The 13,234-nt window shown below is 39.8% G+C and overlaps 1 protein-coding gene across 9 annotated transcripts in view; it reads right to left on the minus strand.

Annotated features, from left to right (window-relative positions):
• Nucleotides 1-13,234, minus strand: part of dmd (dystrophin) — a 1,998,855-nt gene that overhangs the window by 349,330 nt on the left and 1,636,291 nt on the right. For all 9 annotated transcript variants that reach the window (XM_063050913.1, XM_063050911.1, XM_063050907.1 and 6 more), the window contains one exon: nucleotides 5,294-5,448. In XM_063050913.1, coding sequence (XP_062906983.1) covers nucleotides 5,294-5,448 — 155 coding nt within the window. The remainder of the gene's footprint in view (nucleotides 1-5,293; nucleotides 5,449-13,234) is intronic.

Below are 13,234 nucleotides of genomic sequence, written 5' to 3' on the forward strand. Positions count from 1 at the left end.
GTGATAACTTGATCTTTATGGGTGGCATGCGAAACAAAGTTTTCCACTCTCAATGACAATAAGACAGTATACATGTGACAATAATAAACCAACTTACCAATAATCTGTACCTGAAGCAGAATTTGTTATCCCTTTCTCCACAGTGATATTGCCATGGGGAGCTCTACTGAGTAAATTTTAGGCTTTTTGTGAAACCGACATGAAAATGATTGCTGCTTTTTAATTCATGTTCAGATGCCTGCAGTTATTAGCAGAACTACACAATGCAGTCAAAACATTGTAAGATTGCAAGGTAACAATGCAGAGCAACTTTAATACAGGTGGAAGACAATGCCCTTGGGGCTATTTAATCATTCCTGGAAAGCATCTAAAAACATCTTCTTGGCCTTCCCTTATCAGCTGTGACTGTGCTCTCCAGTTTTTTCCCCCTATAGTTTCACTGAGAAGGGAATAGTTGGAAATAGTGAATGCACTGAAACATACACTCAGTGGCCAGTTTATTAGGTACACCTGCTCATTATTGCAAATATCTAATCAGCCAATTGTGTGGCAGTAACTCAATGCAGAAGAGCATGTAGACATGATCAAGAAGTTCATTTATTTAGACCAAGCATCAGAATGGGGAAGAAATGTAATCGAAGTGACTTTGGCTGTTGAACCAGGTGGGGTGGTTTGCATATCTTAGAAACTGCAGATCTCCTGAGATTTTCATGCACGACAGCCCTAGATTTCAAAGGAAATGATGCAACAAAAAAAAATATCCAGCAGTTCTGTGGGCAAAAACGCCACGTTAATGAGCGAGGTCGGAGGAGAATGGTCAGACTGGTTCAAGCTGACAGGAAGGCAACAGTAACTCAAATAAAGATGTAATCACCCATGGTACGCAGAAAAGGATCTCTGATAACACAACATGTCTAACCTTGAAGTAAATGGGCTCCTGTAGCAGAAGACCACGTACATATATTCAGTGGCAACTTTATTAGGTACAGGAGATATCTAATAAGATGGCCACTGAGTGTGTGCTGCTGGTTTGTTAAACACCATCCCTCCAGTAGATCAAGAGAAAGACCATTTATCACATTTATCTTACAGTCTCCTCAACTGTTATTTTATTGGCATTTTACTGAACAAAGTGGTGAATCAATGCATTAAAAGCAATGCAATTTGCTCTGATTTTAACATATATGCAAGTTTGAGTTGTTACCGATGAACATAATAATTTTGAGAATTATATTTGAAATAAAACTGATGCAAGAAAATAAAAGAAATCTGTCTCAAAGGTGATATAAAATAGTTTACAAACAGTTCTGCATAGAGAAATTAAACTGGTGCCAATTAAACCGCCCTAGGGAAATAGGTATAAAGGCCAGTTACAAAAAAACCATTTAAGTGCAATCCAATTATCTCAGACAAAAAACAAATTGGAACAGCCCTAGCCAACTGAAAATTGCAATCTTTTTCACTTTATGTACAAAGTGAAACGCTAACTCTCTCGAGCTGAACAATTTTAAATTCACTTTGGAGGTTGAAGTCTATCCAACATTATTAAGAGGCAAATAGTCTTTCATTAACCAGATATTATAAATGAAATAAATGCTGTGTCAATTTGCAACCAGAAGATCTATTTTAAATATATACAGCAGACAAGATAATTATCTTGCTTGTATATTAAAGATTTCAATGTAAATTTAATTTGCTTGCAATTATCATAACTCAAGACAAAAATTAGTGGACAATACTAGATTCTACTGCCCCTTCTCAAAACTGCAGAATTAGTGGAGTTCTAGCAAAGACCCTTATATTTCATAAACATTATAAGCAAGTTACATCCATTCCAATGAAAAGTTAGTGGCTAAATTAACTGCCTCGTCAGAATCTGGCTGCATCTCTCATAGCATTCTGACATGGAAGTACCAGTTTTTATTGTCACTGCATCTGTTTCCTGTAACTAAATAATACCCGGTATCCATTCACCACAGCAGCGCAGGGGTTAAAACAGCTGCTCACAACCTTCTCTTTTAAGGTCAACTGATGACTGATAAATGCTGACTTTGACTCTACTGGCCAGAAGACAAATACTTATAAAGTAAAACAGCTGCAAAATGAGGAATTATTCAAACAACTTTCCATTAATTAACGCAAACACAAGGAAATCTGCAGATGCTGGAAATTCAAGCAACACACATAAAAAAAAAATATGCTGGTGGACGCAGCAAGCCAGGCAGCATCGATAGGAAGAGGTACAGTCGACCCTTCATCAAGGTCTCGGCCCGAAACGTCGACTGTACCTCTTCCTATCGATGCTGCCTGGCCTGCTGCGTTCACCAGCACTTTTTATGTGTGTTGCTTCCATTAATTAACCTGTTTTTAAATCATGTTTTCACTTCCTTTTGGATATTACATGGGTCTGAGTAGAACATTGTGAAGGTTGCAGGAATCATAAGGCATCGTATCTTTACAAGAGCATAAATATGCAGCAATACCTCTTTTCCTACTCTTTATTATTTCATTTCTTTTTTTTTAAATCACAGGGGCTGCTACAGTCAGAAGAGCTATTGCCAAATTACAGCCAGGGAAGTGGTTAGCTTAACTGGCAACTCTACTCTAAGTTAAACCTTTGTGCAGGTTATTGGCAAAAATGAAGTTCAGTGAAGTTCAATCACAAACAAGCCAAAATCTGCAGATGCTGGAAATCCGAGCAATACGCACAAAATGCTGGAGGAACTCAGCAGGCCGGGCAGCATCTATGGAAAAGAGTACAGTTGATGTTTCGGGCCGAGAACCTTCAAAGTGGAGCTGACTGATGGGCAAGTGTAAGTTAAAATGCACTGGGCTGGTGTAGGCAAACAAGCTCAGAGTTTATGGAAACAAAGGGATTGGTCTCCTTGGAGATGGCATGAATCAGGCGAGCAGAAAAGCCTGCTTCTGTCTTGTAAATAAAATAAGGAATGTGAACTAAAAGGAAGAAATGGGTACTGTTTCCATCAGTAATGGGAGACTCACCCAGAGTCATAGTGGATATGACCTTACTTGCTCTCAGACTATTTCAAGTGTTTTGCTATATCGAATTAAAACTGGCCCTGTTATACTAAGATATCTATGTTTCATTAGGAAAGAAAGTTGACAACATTTTGAAGAACAAAGGATAAAGGTGGCAAGGAACTCATTGCATGTTTCTGGAAATGTAACAAATGGATCATGTGCAACAAGATTATGAAGTAAGAACCTGGTAGTATAGTTGTCTGTGACAAAATGTTGTGAAGCACCAGAATGATGTATTTATCACAATATGCTGCAACAATATCAAAGGTGAAAAACAAATAACATGAAATATCTTAAGGACACTTGGAAATTGCCACTCCACAATATTAAACATACTTCCTGGCAGTTCAAGGTGGCAAAGCTGTTGAGGTAGCAGGAAAGGGCAGTTAGGCTGAGAGTTTAGTTTAGCTTTAGTAAAGGAAATAACTTCAAAATGATGCAAAAAAAACAAAAGTGATTCTGACCACATATTGAGACTGCATCCCTCAAAGCAGAACAGAATAAAATAAAAACTCTTTCACTTTTTTCCCTTATGATATATGAATATGTTGAGCAAAGCTTCACAAGATGTAATACTGAGAAGATGTACGCCCTTGAACAAATTTTCCTTCTTGGGAAATAATTATAGCTGGGGTTGAACAGAAGTCACTTCTCTCACGCTAGCTTATTTACTCACTGTTGTGTGTCTGCAAAGCAGTTTAATCCAAATCCATCAACAGCAATATCTGAAGTCTGAATTGGTCCAGGAGGAAAGAAAGGATGACCTTGAATCAAACTGGCAAAGCAACTGCATGCAGGAAGAAGCACTAATAACACCAGGCCCTGCAGAAAAGGGGACTTTTCTCTTTCTTGGAAGTGGAGAAACAGTTGTTACTTTCTCTACATGCATCAAATTTTAGGCGGCAGAAGAAAACAGGCAAATTTAATCATAATGATAAATAAGCAAGAATTATATTCCTAAGGCTTCAAGGCTTGGTGCATCTGCATTTGAAGTTTTTTTTTTAGCTTTCCTCCTTTTAAATGCAAAAGAATGACAAGTTTCTCAATAGGTGCAAAGGAGGACAAACAGAATGATACCATGCTTAAGTATTCTAGTTTCTTGAAAATCAAACAGTCAGAGCTATTTACTTTATAGAAGTACAGACTCAAAGTTTGGTAGGGTGGGGAGCCTGGGGAAGGAGTCAAGGGGAGTGAATGCATTTGTCATATATTGCAAACAAGATGGTGCATTTGCTTTATGAGTGGTTGTCCCATTCACTATCTACTTCTGACATCCAATGGTTTCATTTTGGCATGCTTTTAACCCAGGGGGCTGATTTTCTACTCTTGGGCAATAAAAGTTATCTACCAATGTGGTTATTAACCAACATATTTTATGTGTTGATACTTGCATTAAAATAGGCCTCGTGGATTAAGTAAGAGTTCCATGTGAACGGTTATGTAATCTACAAGCAGAAGAAACTAATACCCTCTCCTTCAACCAGGATATGCCATACTTTCTCATGTCGGCAAATTAAAACTATTTTATGGAATAATTATTCACCTGCAGGCCTTTGCATGCTGCTTTTACCTTTCATTTTCACATGGGTGAAAATGCACCCAGCTGTGGTTTGCTAACAGAAAGAACCCATCATCAAAACAAATCTATTCTCCGGACAAAGGAAGCTGAACATGTTGCTCACGATTTAAGGCTGTGCTATTTATTGCCTTTTACTTTCTAGTCTGTAAATTGCAAAGCTGTACAATATCCACAAATGAAATGCTTGTATGACAAAAGGTATCCAATTAATGTCTCAACAGGACATTCAGGGTACTGGCACCAGGGTTTGAATGGCTTCTGCTTGCAGTTTAGGTGTCAGCAACTTCAGAAACGGAAAACAACCTCATTCAAAAAAATCACATTGACCTGGAAACTGTGGCTGTGCAATCACAGTACTGTATAAGAAGCAATTCAATTGAACTGCAACTGATTTAAGCAACAGAGGTCTGTTGCATTAATTGGCAATCTCTATTTCAGCCCATCTGAAATTGATAAATTCTCTGATATGTGGCAGGAAGCTGAAATAATAGTCTTTAAGTGGTATATGTACATGAGATGCTAAGACTGTGCATAATGCTTACTTGCAAACATCAAAATTGTCTTCAGTAGAAGAATGAATCTGTAACTTCCTCCCATTCCCCATCCTGCAAGACAAGCAAGGCTTGACATTACTCTTGGAATTTATAAAACTGAGATACAGCCGAAGATTACCTTTTATTAACAGCTGCCCAAGAAACATGAAGGTTGTCAGCCATCATCTCCACCTTTGAGGTATTATCCGTTGAGTAATCCCGCAGAAGCTTGTGTGCAAGGTCATTCGCCATGTCCACCTTTATCTGCCACTGCCGCAACTCCTTGATCAATTGCTGAAACCAGAATAACAAAACATTTCTGATATTGCTTACAGAGAAAGGTCTAAATACAAGCACGGAGAAGGAATTGTATTCATTATTTACAAATTAAATTACTTATGCTTGTTCCCCAGCCTGGTATGATCAGCTGTTTTTGTGGCCTACTTTTTTAAAAGAAGGGTGAAAATTATATCACTATATTCACCAAGGTCTTCCCGAAACTCTAAGAAGTGGGTTAATTTTGCTGCAATGCTAACTTTGCAGCAATTGGAAGACCAGGTTTATGAATCTACTTATTCCCAATCTTTTCACATTTGCCTTGTATTTTTTACATTCACATGCATGTTGGAAGTTCAAAGTTCAATGTATGTATATGTCTCATGTATAATTCTCTTCAGTTCAAGCATAGAAAAGAATAGGTGGATCATTGAATCAGTGAATGATCTGTATCAAGCATAAGGTTCCTTTCACTCACTGTTTCTTGGATCTGTCTCCATGGAACAATGCTGTAAAATGCACAGCTGTTACAACCATGCTGTTCGTTGCTGACAACACGTGAAGCCTGAATGATATTTCGATCCGCTTTGTACACAAAATAATTACTTCTTTCCCAACCCCTATTTAAAAATAAATCTGATATTCTGCACTGTGGCTATTTTTGTGTACCCAATAAATATGTCTGATTGTTGGTTTCAAAGAGCTACTTCCTCTGCCGTCAATGCTGCCAGTTACATTCGAATGTACAACAGACCTTTGTTTCTCAAACCTCAGAACTTCCCTGGTTCCCCTGTGAACCTTATCCGGAAGCTTTGTTTCTATATTGGTCTTATGCTTTTTATCTTTGCAGCACCAAGAGATAACAAATTCTCCTCCCTCTCTTGCCTGGACCTACAGAGAGGAAATCTGCACTCCTTATCCACTCTGACATGTTGCTAATTGCACCCAATTAAGGATGGATAATAAATGTGGTCATTGCCATCAATGTCCTTATCACAAATTACAAAAATAGCTGTAACAGGTGAACACAATTCACTTGATACACTCCTTCCAATTCAACCAGGTGACGACTTGCTCGTACACGTCATATTACGTTGGGAGGAGGAGAAGTTGGCGTGACGGCAGCACAAGTGGCCTCTCCGATGATGAAGATCTGTTATCTGTCAAGTAGGGGACCGTGCACAATTCTGATTTGATGGAGACGGACGTGAGAGTACGGAGGAACATTTGGAAAACTTCTGAAATGCCCGCTTCGCTGCCACTGCTACTGTGTGGTAACCGGAATCTCTGGAGCAGAAGGACCCGAATCCTCGGCTTTGCTTGTTTCAGCGGCCGGGGCTTGGTCGAAGGCGCTCGGCAGAGGATGGCGCTTAGGAGGCTGTATCAGAGGGGCTGGTCGGAGGCTCGAAGTTTTCGGACGGATGGACTCAGTGTCGGCTGTGGTCGGCTGCTTCCAAGGCATCGGCAAGTTGACGGTGCCTGGAGGTTTATGGCAGGGAGTTTCTCCCTTTTGCCGCCTGCTATCGGGGACTCAGGAGTCGATCGACTCGGGGACTTTTGAGACTTTTTTTTACCGTGCCCATGGTTTGTTCTTCATCAAATTATGGTATTGCTTTGCATTGCTGTAACTATATGTTATAATTATCTGGTTCTGTCTGTGTTAGTCTTTGGTTTGTCCTGTTTTCTGTGATATCATTCCGGAGAAACATTGTATCATTTCTTAATGCATGTATGCATTTCTAAATGACAATAAAAGAGGACTGAGTGTTCTCATAATCGAAATATTACCATAAAAGGCCCATTGCTGTTCCAGTGTTTTTGAACTTCTGTCTGGAATTTCACAATAACCCTCAACATCCAGTGTTTCTGAACCCAATTTCAATGTTACAAGCAATAATGGAGTCAAAGCAATTCATAATTTCTATTTTGAGATACTATATCAGTTTAGCTAAATGGAAAATGTAAATCTGGCTTTAACAAACAATTTAATTTTGCTGTAATGTAAATGGCATAAGAAGAGCAGGGACCCTCCAGTGACCCTGATGACTACAACTGCGAGAAGTGCATCCAGCTGCAGTTTCTAATAATCGGTGTTAAGGAGTTGGAGCTGGAACTGGATGAACTCTGGATTATTCAAGAGGCTGAGGGGATGATAGATAGGACAAATAGAGAGATAGTTACACCCAAGATGCAGGACCCAGGAAATTGGGTGACAGTCAGGAAGGAGAAAGGGATTAGGTAGTCAGTGCAGACTATCACTGTGGCCATCCCCCTCAACAACAGGTTACTCACACTGGATACTGTTTGGTGGGGGGGGGAGGTGTTAACCTAACAGAGGAAAGTCACAGAGGTCAGGTCTCTGGCACTAAGTATGCCTTTGTGATTCAGAAAGGAAAGGCGAGAAGAGACACGCTGCGGTGACAGGGGTTTCGTTAGTTAGGGGAGTGGGCAGGAAATTCTGTGGGCGAGAATGAGATTCCCAGATGGTATGTTGTCTCCTGGGTGTCAGGGTCCGGGATATCTTGGCATTAATGGGTAGGATGAGTGACGAGGTTCTGCATAGGGAATTCAGTGGGTTCAGAGCTAAGTTAATGGGTAGGACCATCAGGTTAGTGATCTCAGGATTGCTACCCATGCCACATGCTATTCAGGCTAGAAGTAGGAACATGTTTAACATGTGGCTAAGGAGTTGGTGTAAGCTGGAGGGCATAAGATTTTTGGATCTTTGGGCTTTTTTCCAGGAAAGGTGGGATCTATACAGAAAGGACAATTTGCACTTGAACAGGAGGGGGACTAAAATCCTAGTGGGAAGACTTGTTAATGCTGCATGGTAGGGTTTAAATTAGAGTTGCAGGGGGATGGGAACCAGAGTGCTAGAACAGTTAGTGGAGAGGCTGTGGAAGTAGATGTTGGTAAGACCTCAGACAAAATTAGGAATTGAAAGATTGAGCATGGTGTGACTAGTGTCCTGAGCTGCGTATATTTCAATGCAAAAAGTATCATAGGAAAGGCGGATGATAATGCTGAAGATGAGGTAGCTGGTTTACAAACAGAGGCAATGTGCAGTGAAGCAGGGCTGTTGGTAAGGCAAAACTGCAGTCAACAGGATGAGTCGCAATGTAAAAGGCAGACTGAAGGCACACAGGACTGAAGGTGTTATATCTGAATGCGCGCAGTATACGCAATAAGGTTTCTGTACTTATAGCACCATTGCAGATTGGAAAGTATGTTGTAGGCATTACTGAATCACTGCTGAAACAAGATTAAAGCTGGGACCTTAACGTGCAAGAATACATATTGTATTGAAAGGACTGGCAGGAAGGCAGAAGGGGTGGCATTGCTCTGTTGGTAAGAAATGAAATGGAATCATTAGAAAGAGGGATCAAAAGGTGTTGAATCTTTGCAGATAGAGCTAAGGAACTGCAAGGGCAAAAAGACCGACACAGGAGTTGTATACAGACCTCCAAACAGTAGGAAGGATGTGGTCTACAAGTTACAATGGGAGAAAGAAAATGTATGCCAAGAGGGCAATATTACAATGGTCATGAAAGATTTCAATATGCAGGTAAATTGGCCAAATTAAGTTGGTGCTGGATTACAGGTGAGGGCATTTCTAGAGTGCCTACGAGATGGCTTTTTAGACAGCACGTCATTAAGCCCACTAGGAGATCAGCTATTCTGGATTGGGTGTTGTGCTTTGAGCCAGAATTGATTAGAACGCTTAAGGTAAAGGAAACCTTCAGGGAAAGTGATTTTATTACGGTCGAATCCACCCTGAAATTTGAGAAGGGGAAGCTAAATTAAGGTGTATCAATATTACAGTGGAATAAAGGAACTTACAGAGGCATGAGAGAGGATTTGGCCAGAACTGATTGGAAAAGAACACTGGCAGGGATGACGGCAGAGCAGCAATGGCTGAAATTTCTGGAAGCAATTTGGAAGGCACAGGATGTATACATCCCAAAGAGAAAGAAGTATTCAAAAGGGAAAATGACACAACCATGGCTAAATAGAGAAGTTAAAACCAGCATAAAAGCCAAAGAGAGGGTATATAATAGAGCAAAAATTAGTGGGAAGTTAGAAGATTGGGAAGCTTTTCAAAACCAACAGAAGGCAACTAAAAAAGTCATCAAGAAGGTAAAGATGGAATACAAAAGTAAGCTAGCCTATAATATTAAAGAGGATACCAACAGTTTCTTCAGATATATAAAGTGAATAGAGGCGAGAGCAAATATTGGATGCCCACCATCCAGGCCATGTGCTCTTCTCACTTTTGCCATTAGAAAGAAGGTGTAGGAGCCACAGGACCCACACACCAGTCCAGGAAGAGTTATAACCCCTCAACCATCAGGCTCTTGAACCAGAGGGGATCACTTTACTAACCCCATCGCTGAAGTGTTCCCTCAACCTATAGACTCACTTGCAAGGACTCTTCATGTCATGCTCTTGATATGTATTGTTTATTTATTTATTATTATTATTTCTTGTTTCCCTCTCTTTTTATATTTGCACAGTTTCTTGTCTTCTTTGCACATTGGTTGTCCATCCTGTTTGTTGCAGTCTTCCATTGATTCTATTGTGTTTATTCTACTTACTGTGATTGCCAGCAAGAAAATGAATCTCTGGATTGTATATAGTGACACTTATGTACATTGATAATAAATTTACTTTGAACTTTGGCTTTCAAGACAGTGCAGAGTAGGTTCACGAGGTGGATTCTGGAGATGAAGGGGATAATTTAAGAAAGTGAGCCACTTGGGACTATACTCAGTGGAATTCAGAAAAATGAGACAGGGTCTTACGGAAACATAAAATTATGAAAGAGATAGATAAGATAGAGGCAGGACAGTTTTCACTGGCAAGTATGCCTCAAGGTTTGGGGGGCGGGAAATAGATTTGGAAATGGAGATGAGAAGAAACTACTTCTTACAGACAGTAATGAATCTGTAGAATTCTCTGCCTGGGGAGGCAGTAGAGACTAACTCATTAAATATATTAAAGACATAGATTTATTCTTGCATCGCATGGGAATGAAGGGTTATGGGGAAAGACAAGTTGCTGGAGTTGAGTCCACGGCCAGATCAACCATGGTGAAGCAGACGTGGGCCAGATAGACTACTCCTGTTTCCATTCCTTATATTCTTATGTCAAAATAGAGATTCTGATCTTTTAGCAGACAGAAATAGTTCCTTCTTAATATCTTCGAAAATACAGGCATGTATTTTTCTATCAAAGACCTCTATTTCGCATTGCTTCACTGTTAGACTTCAGTCCATGCCATTTATGTTAAGTATGTTGTCGGTGACCCAGTTTAGAATGACAACTGGAGCAACAATGCTCGGAATATATTTTCTCCCCAATGTCATTTGTTTCCAAGTCAAAAAAACATAGAACATAAATCATAATGTAGGAAGTGACCTTCTGGGAAAGATATAGCTGTTCACAGATTTCTCAACAAAGCAAGGAATCTACTTTCATACTGTTAGTATTGAACAATATTTGCAGCAGTAGAGATTGGGAATATTATTGGTTTGATTCATTAGAGAGGCAAACACTGAAGCTTTGAATCCCTGGCTGCAAATGAAAACACTATGGATAAGATCTGCATTATTAACTGTTATTGTGACCACTACAATATCTTCTTATAAACAGCAAGTGAGAGCAAGATTCAACCTGACTGATATCCATGAGTTCCTCAAGCCAAATGTTTGGATATTAAGGAATGACTGAAAGATGAGATGGAGGGGAGCAATAATCATGGAGTTATAGAGATTTATATCACAAAAGCAGTCCCTTCAGTCCTGCACGTCTATGCTATCAAGCACCCATGTATGCTAATCCCATTGATCAGCACATAATCCATAGTCTATGTCTCAGTGATTCATGTTTGTGTCTAGATAGTTCTTCAGTCTTGTAAGAGTACCAGCGTCTTGCACCACTCAGGTAACTTTGCTCAGATTCTGGGAGAATATGTTTTCCCTCTCAACCTGTTATGCAAAACCCATGCGCTTTAATTTTAGTTACTTCTGTTATGGGAAAAGGATTCCTGTTACTTATTGTATCTTTCAGATCTCTCCTCTGTCTTCTCCAGTGCAATAAAAACACTTCCATCCAGCAGCTCCATAAAATGGAACAACAACTCTGCACCCTGTCCCATGAAATGACACCCATTCACAGTACATCATCTGGGGTCAACTGATGCTTTATAAAGTATGTACAATATATCCCTGCTCTCATTTTATTTTCCTTGGCTAACAAAAGCAAGTACGCCATGTGCCTTCTTCGCCACCTATGCTGCTACCTTCAGGAATCCTTGGACTGAAACAATGAGATATGCTTGTTCCTTAATACTCCCTAGGGTGCTACCATTTATTGAGTATGTCCTTCCAAAGTGCATCCTCTCACACTTATCAAGTTTAAATTCTGTCTGCCACAGCTCTGCGCATTTGCTCAAGCGAGCACTAGAGCATCATTTGGAAATTTTTTTTTACAGCTTCAGTGGACATTTCAACCAAATGTTTATGTAAATTTGATTTTAATTTTATTCCATCTGAGAGGAGGCAGTTCAAGCCGATTGCAATCAAGAGCAAAGATAAACCTCAAAAAAGCTGCCGCTTTTTCTGCAGTGTTAATGTCAAACAAAACACCTTGTACAGCTCAGCTTTGAATTTCACGTTGATATCGTCATGGTGACTCTCACTCCACTTCCATTCTTCCCTTTCATTATACAAGAAAAGACCTCAGTTATAAATCAAAACTCAAAGGGTCAGTTGGAAATTATCACACGATAATTCGAACAGAATGGACAGAGAATTGTAGCAAAGGTAATTGTTCGAGTGCAATTTTGTGACAGCTGGCTTTTGGACTATTAAAAGTTTCAACTCCTTATTTAATCAACAACTTTTATTAGAAGTCATTCACATCTCAAAGCCCCATTAGCAATGAAAACAATTTAACTGGCTGTAAGTACTTAGTAGTTGAAAAAGTGAAGGACACAATGTGCCAGGCAATTCACTGTGCAGTCCCACTAGATGGCAGCATGACAGTGTTACAGTCCCATGTCCAGCCCACAATCCCTCGGTTCTCAGAATGCTGCCCTTGTAACTAAGAGCAGCACTATTGCACAACAGGACATATCCTGGTGTCTGATGCCAGAAATTACCTGCATTTAGGTGCTTAAGTGGAAATATGGGTGGGCAAAAGGTTAAATCAGTCTGCTACTTCCATTCACGCACTCAAGTCCTCCAGTAACGTACAGACCTGGAATGTTAATCTGTCAGCTTGTTTGATTGTTTTTCTCCACCCGTAGTTTGGAAGTAGTACCTAGCCTTGCAGAGATCCACAAGCATCCAAATGGGAATGGGTTTTCACTGGGCATCACTGGGCTGCCGACTGAGCACCAAGGCCGGAAGTTAGTTACTATTCAAAAAATATTTCACTACAGTGCAGTATCATTTATAATTAATTTAAGTATTTTTAGTTATTTCTTTTTTAACTTTTCTAAATTTTAACATTCCTGATACATTTTTAAGTTCCGATCTTCATTTTTAATTTTTTTTAATGTCTCATACCAGGCATTTAAAATCATTAAAGATCACTCTGATTTCAAAAAGTTGAGGGCTAAGCTTTGACATCCTTCAATTTTTTTGTCGTGTTCTGAGATGTGAGGCTTCCCCAGTGCCAGAGCTGCTGAAAACACATCTCTGGGATGCTTAAAATCAATGATGCAGGTGCCCTGCACCATCCCAAGTAAGTCAAGACAGGCAAAGACCATGGATGGTGACTTTATCTGAGAGGATTTGCA

The sequence above is a fragment of the Mobula hypostoma genome, chromosome 6 (genome assembly GCF_963921235.1).
Source record: "Mobula hypostoma chromosome 6, sMobHyp1.1, whole genome shotgun sequence".
In the NCBI taxonomy this organism is placed as follows: Eukaryota; Metazoa; Chordata; class Chondrichthyes; order Myliobatiformes; family Myliobatidae; genus Mobula; species Mobula hypostoma.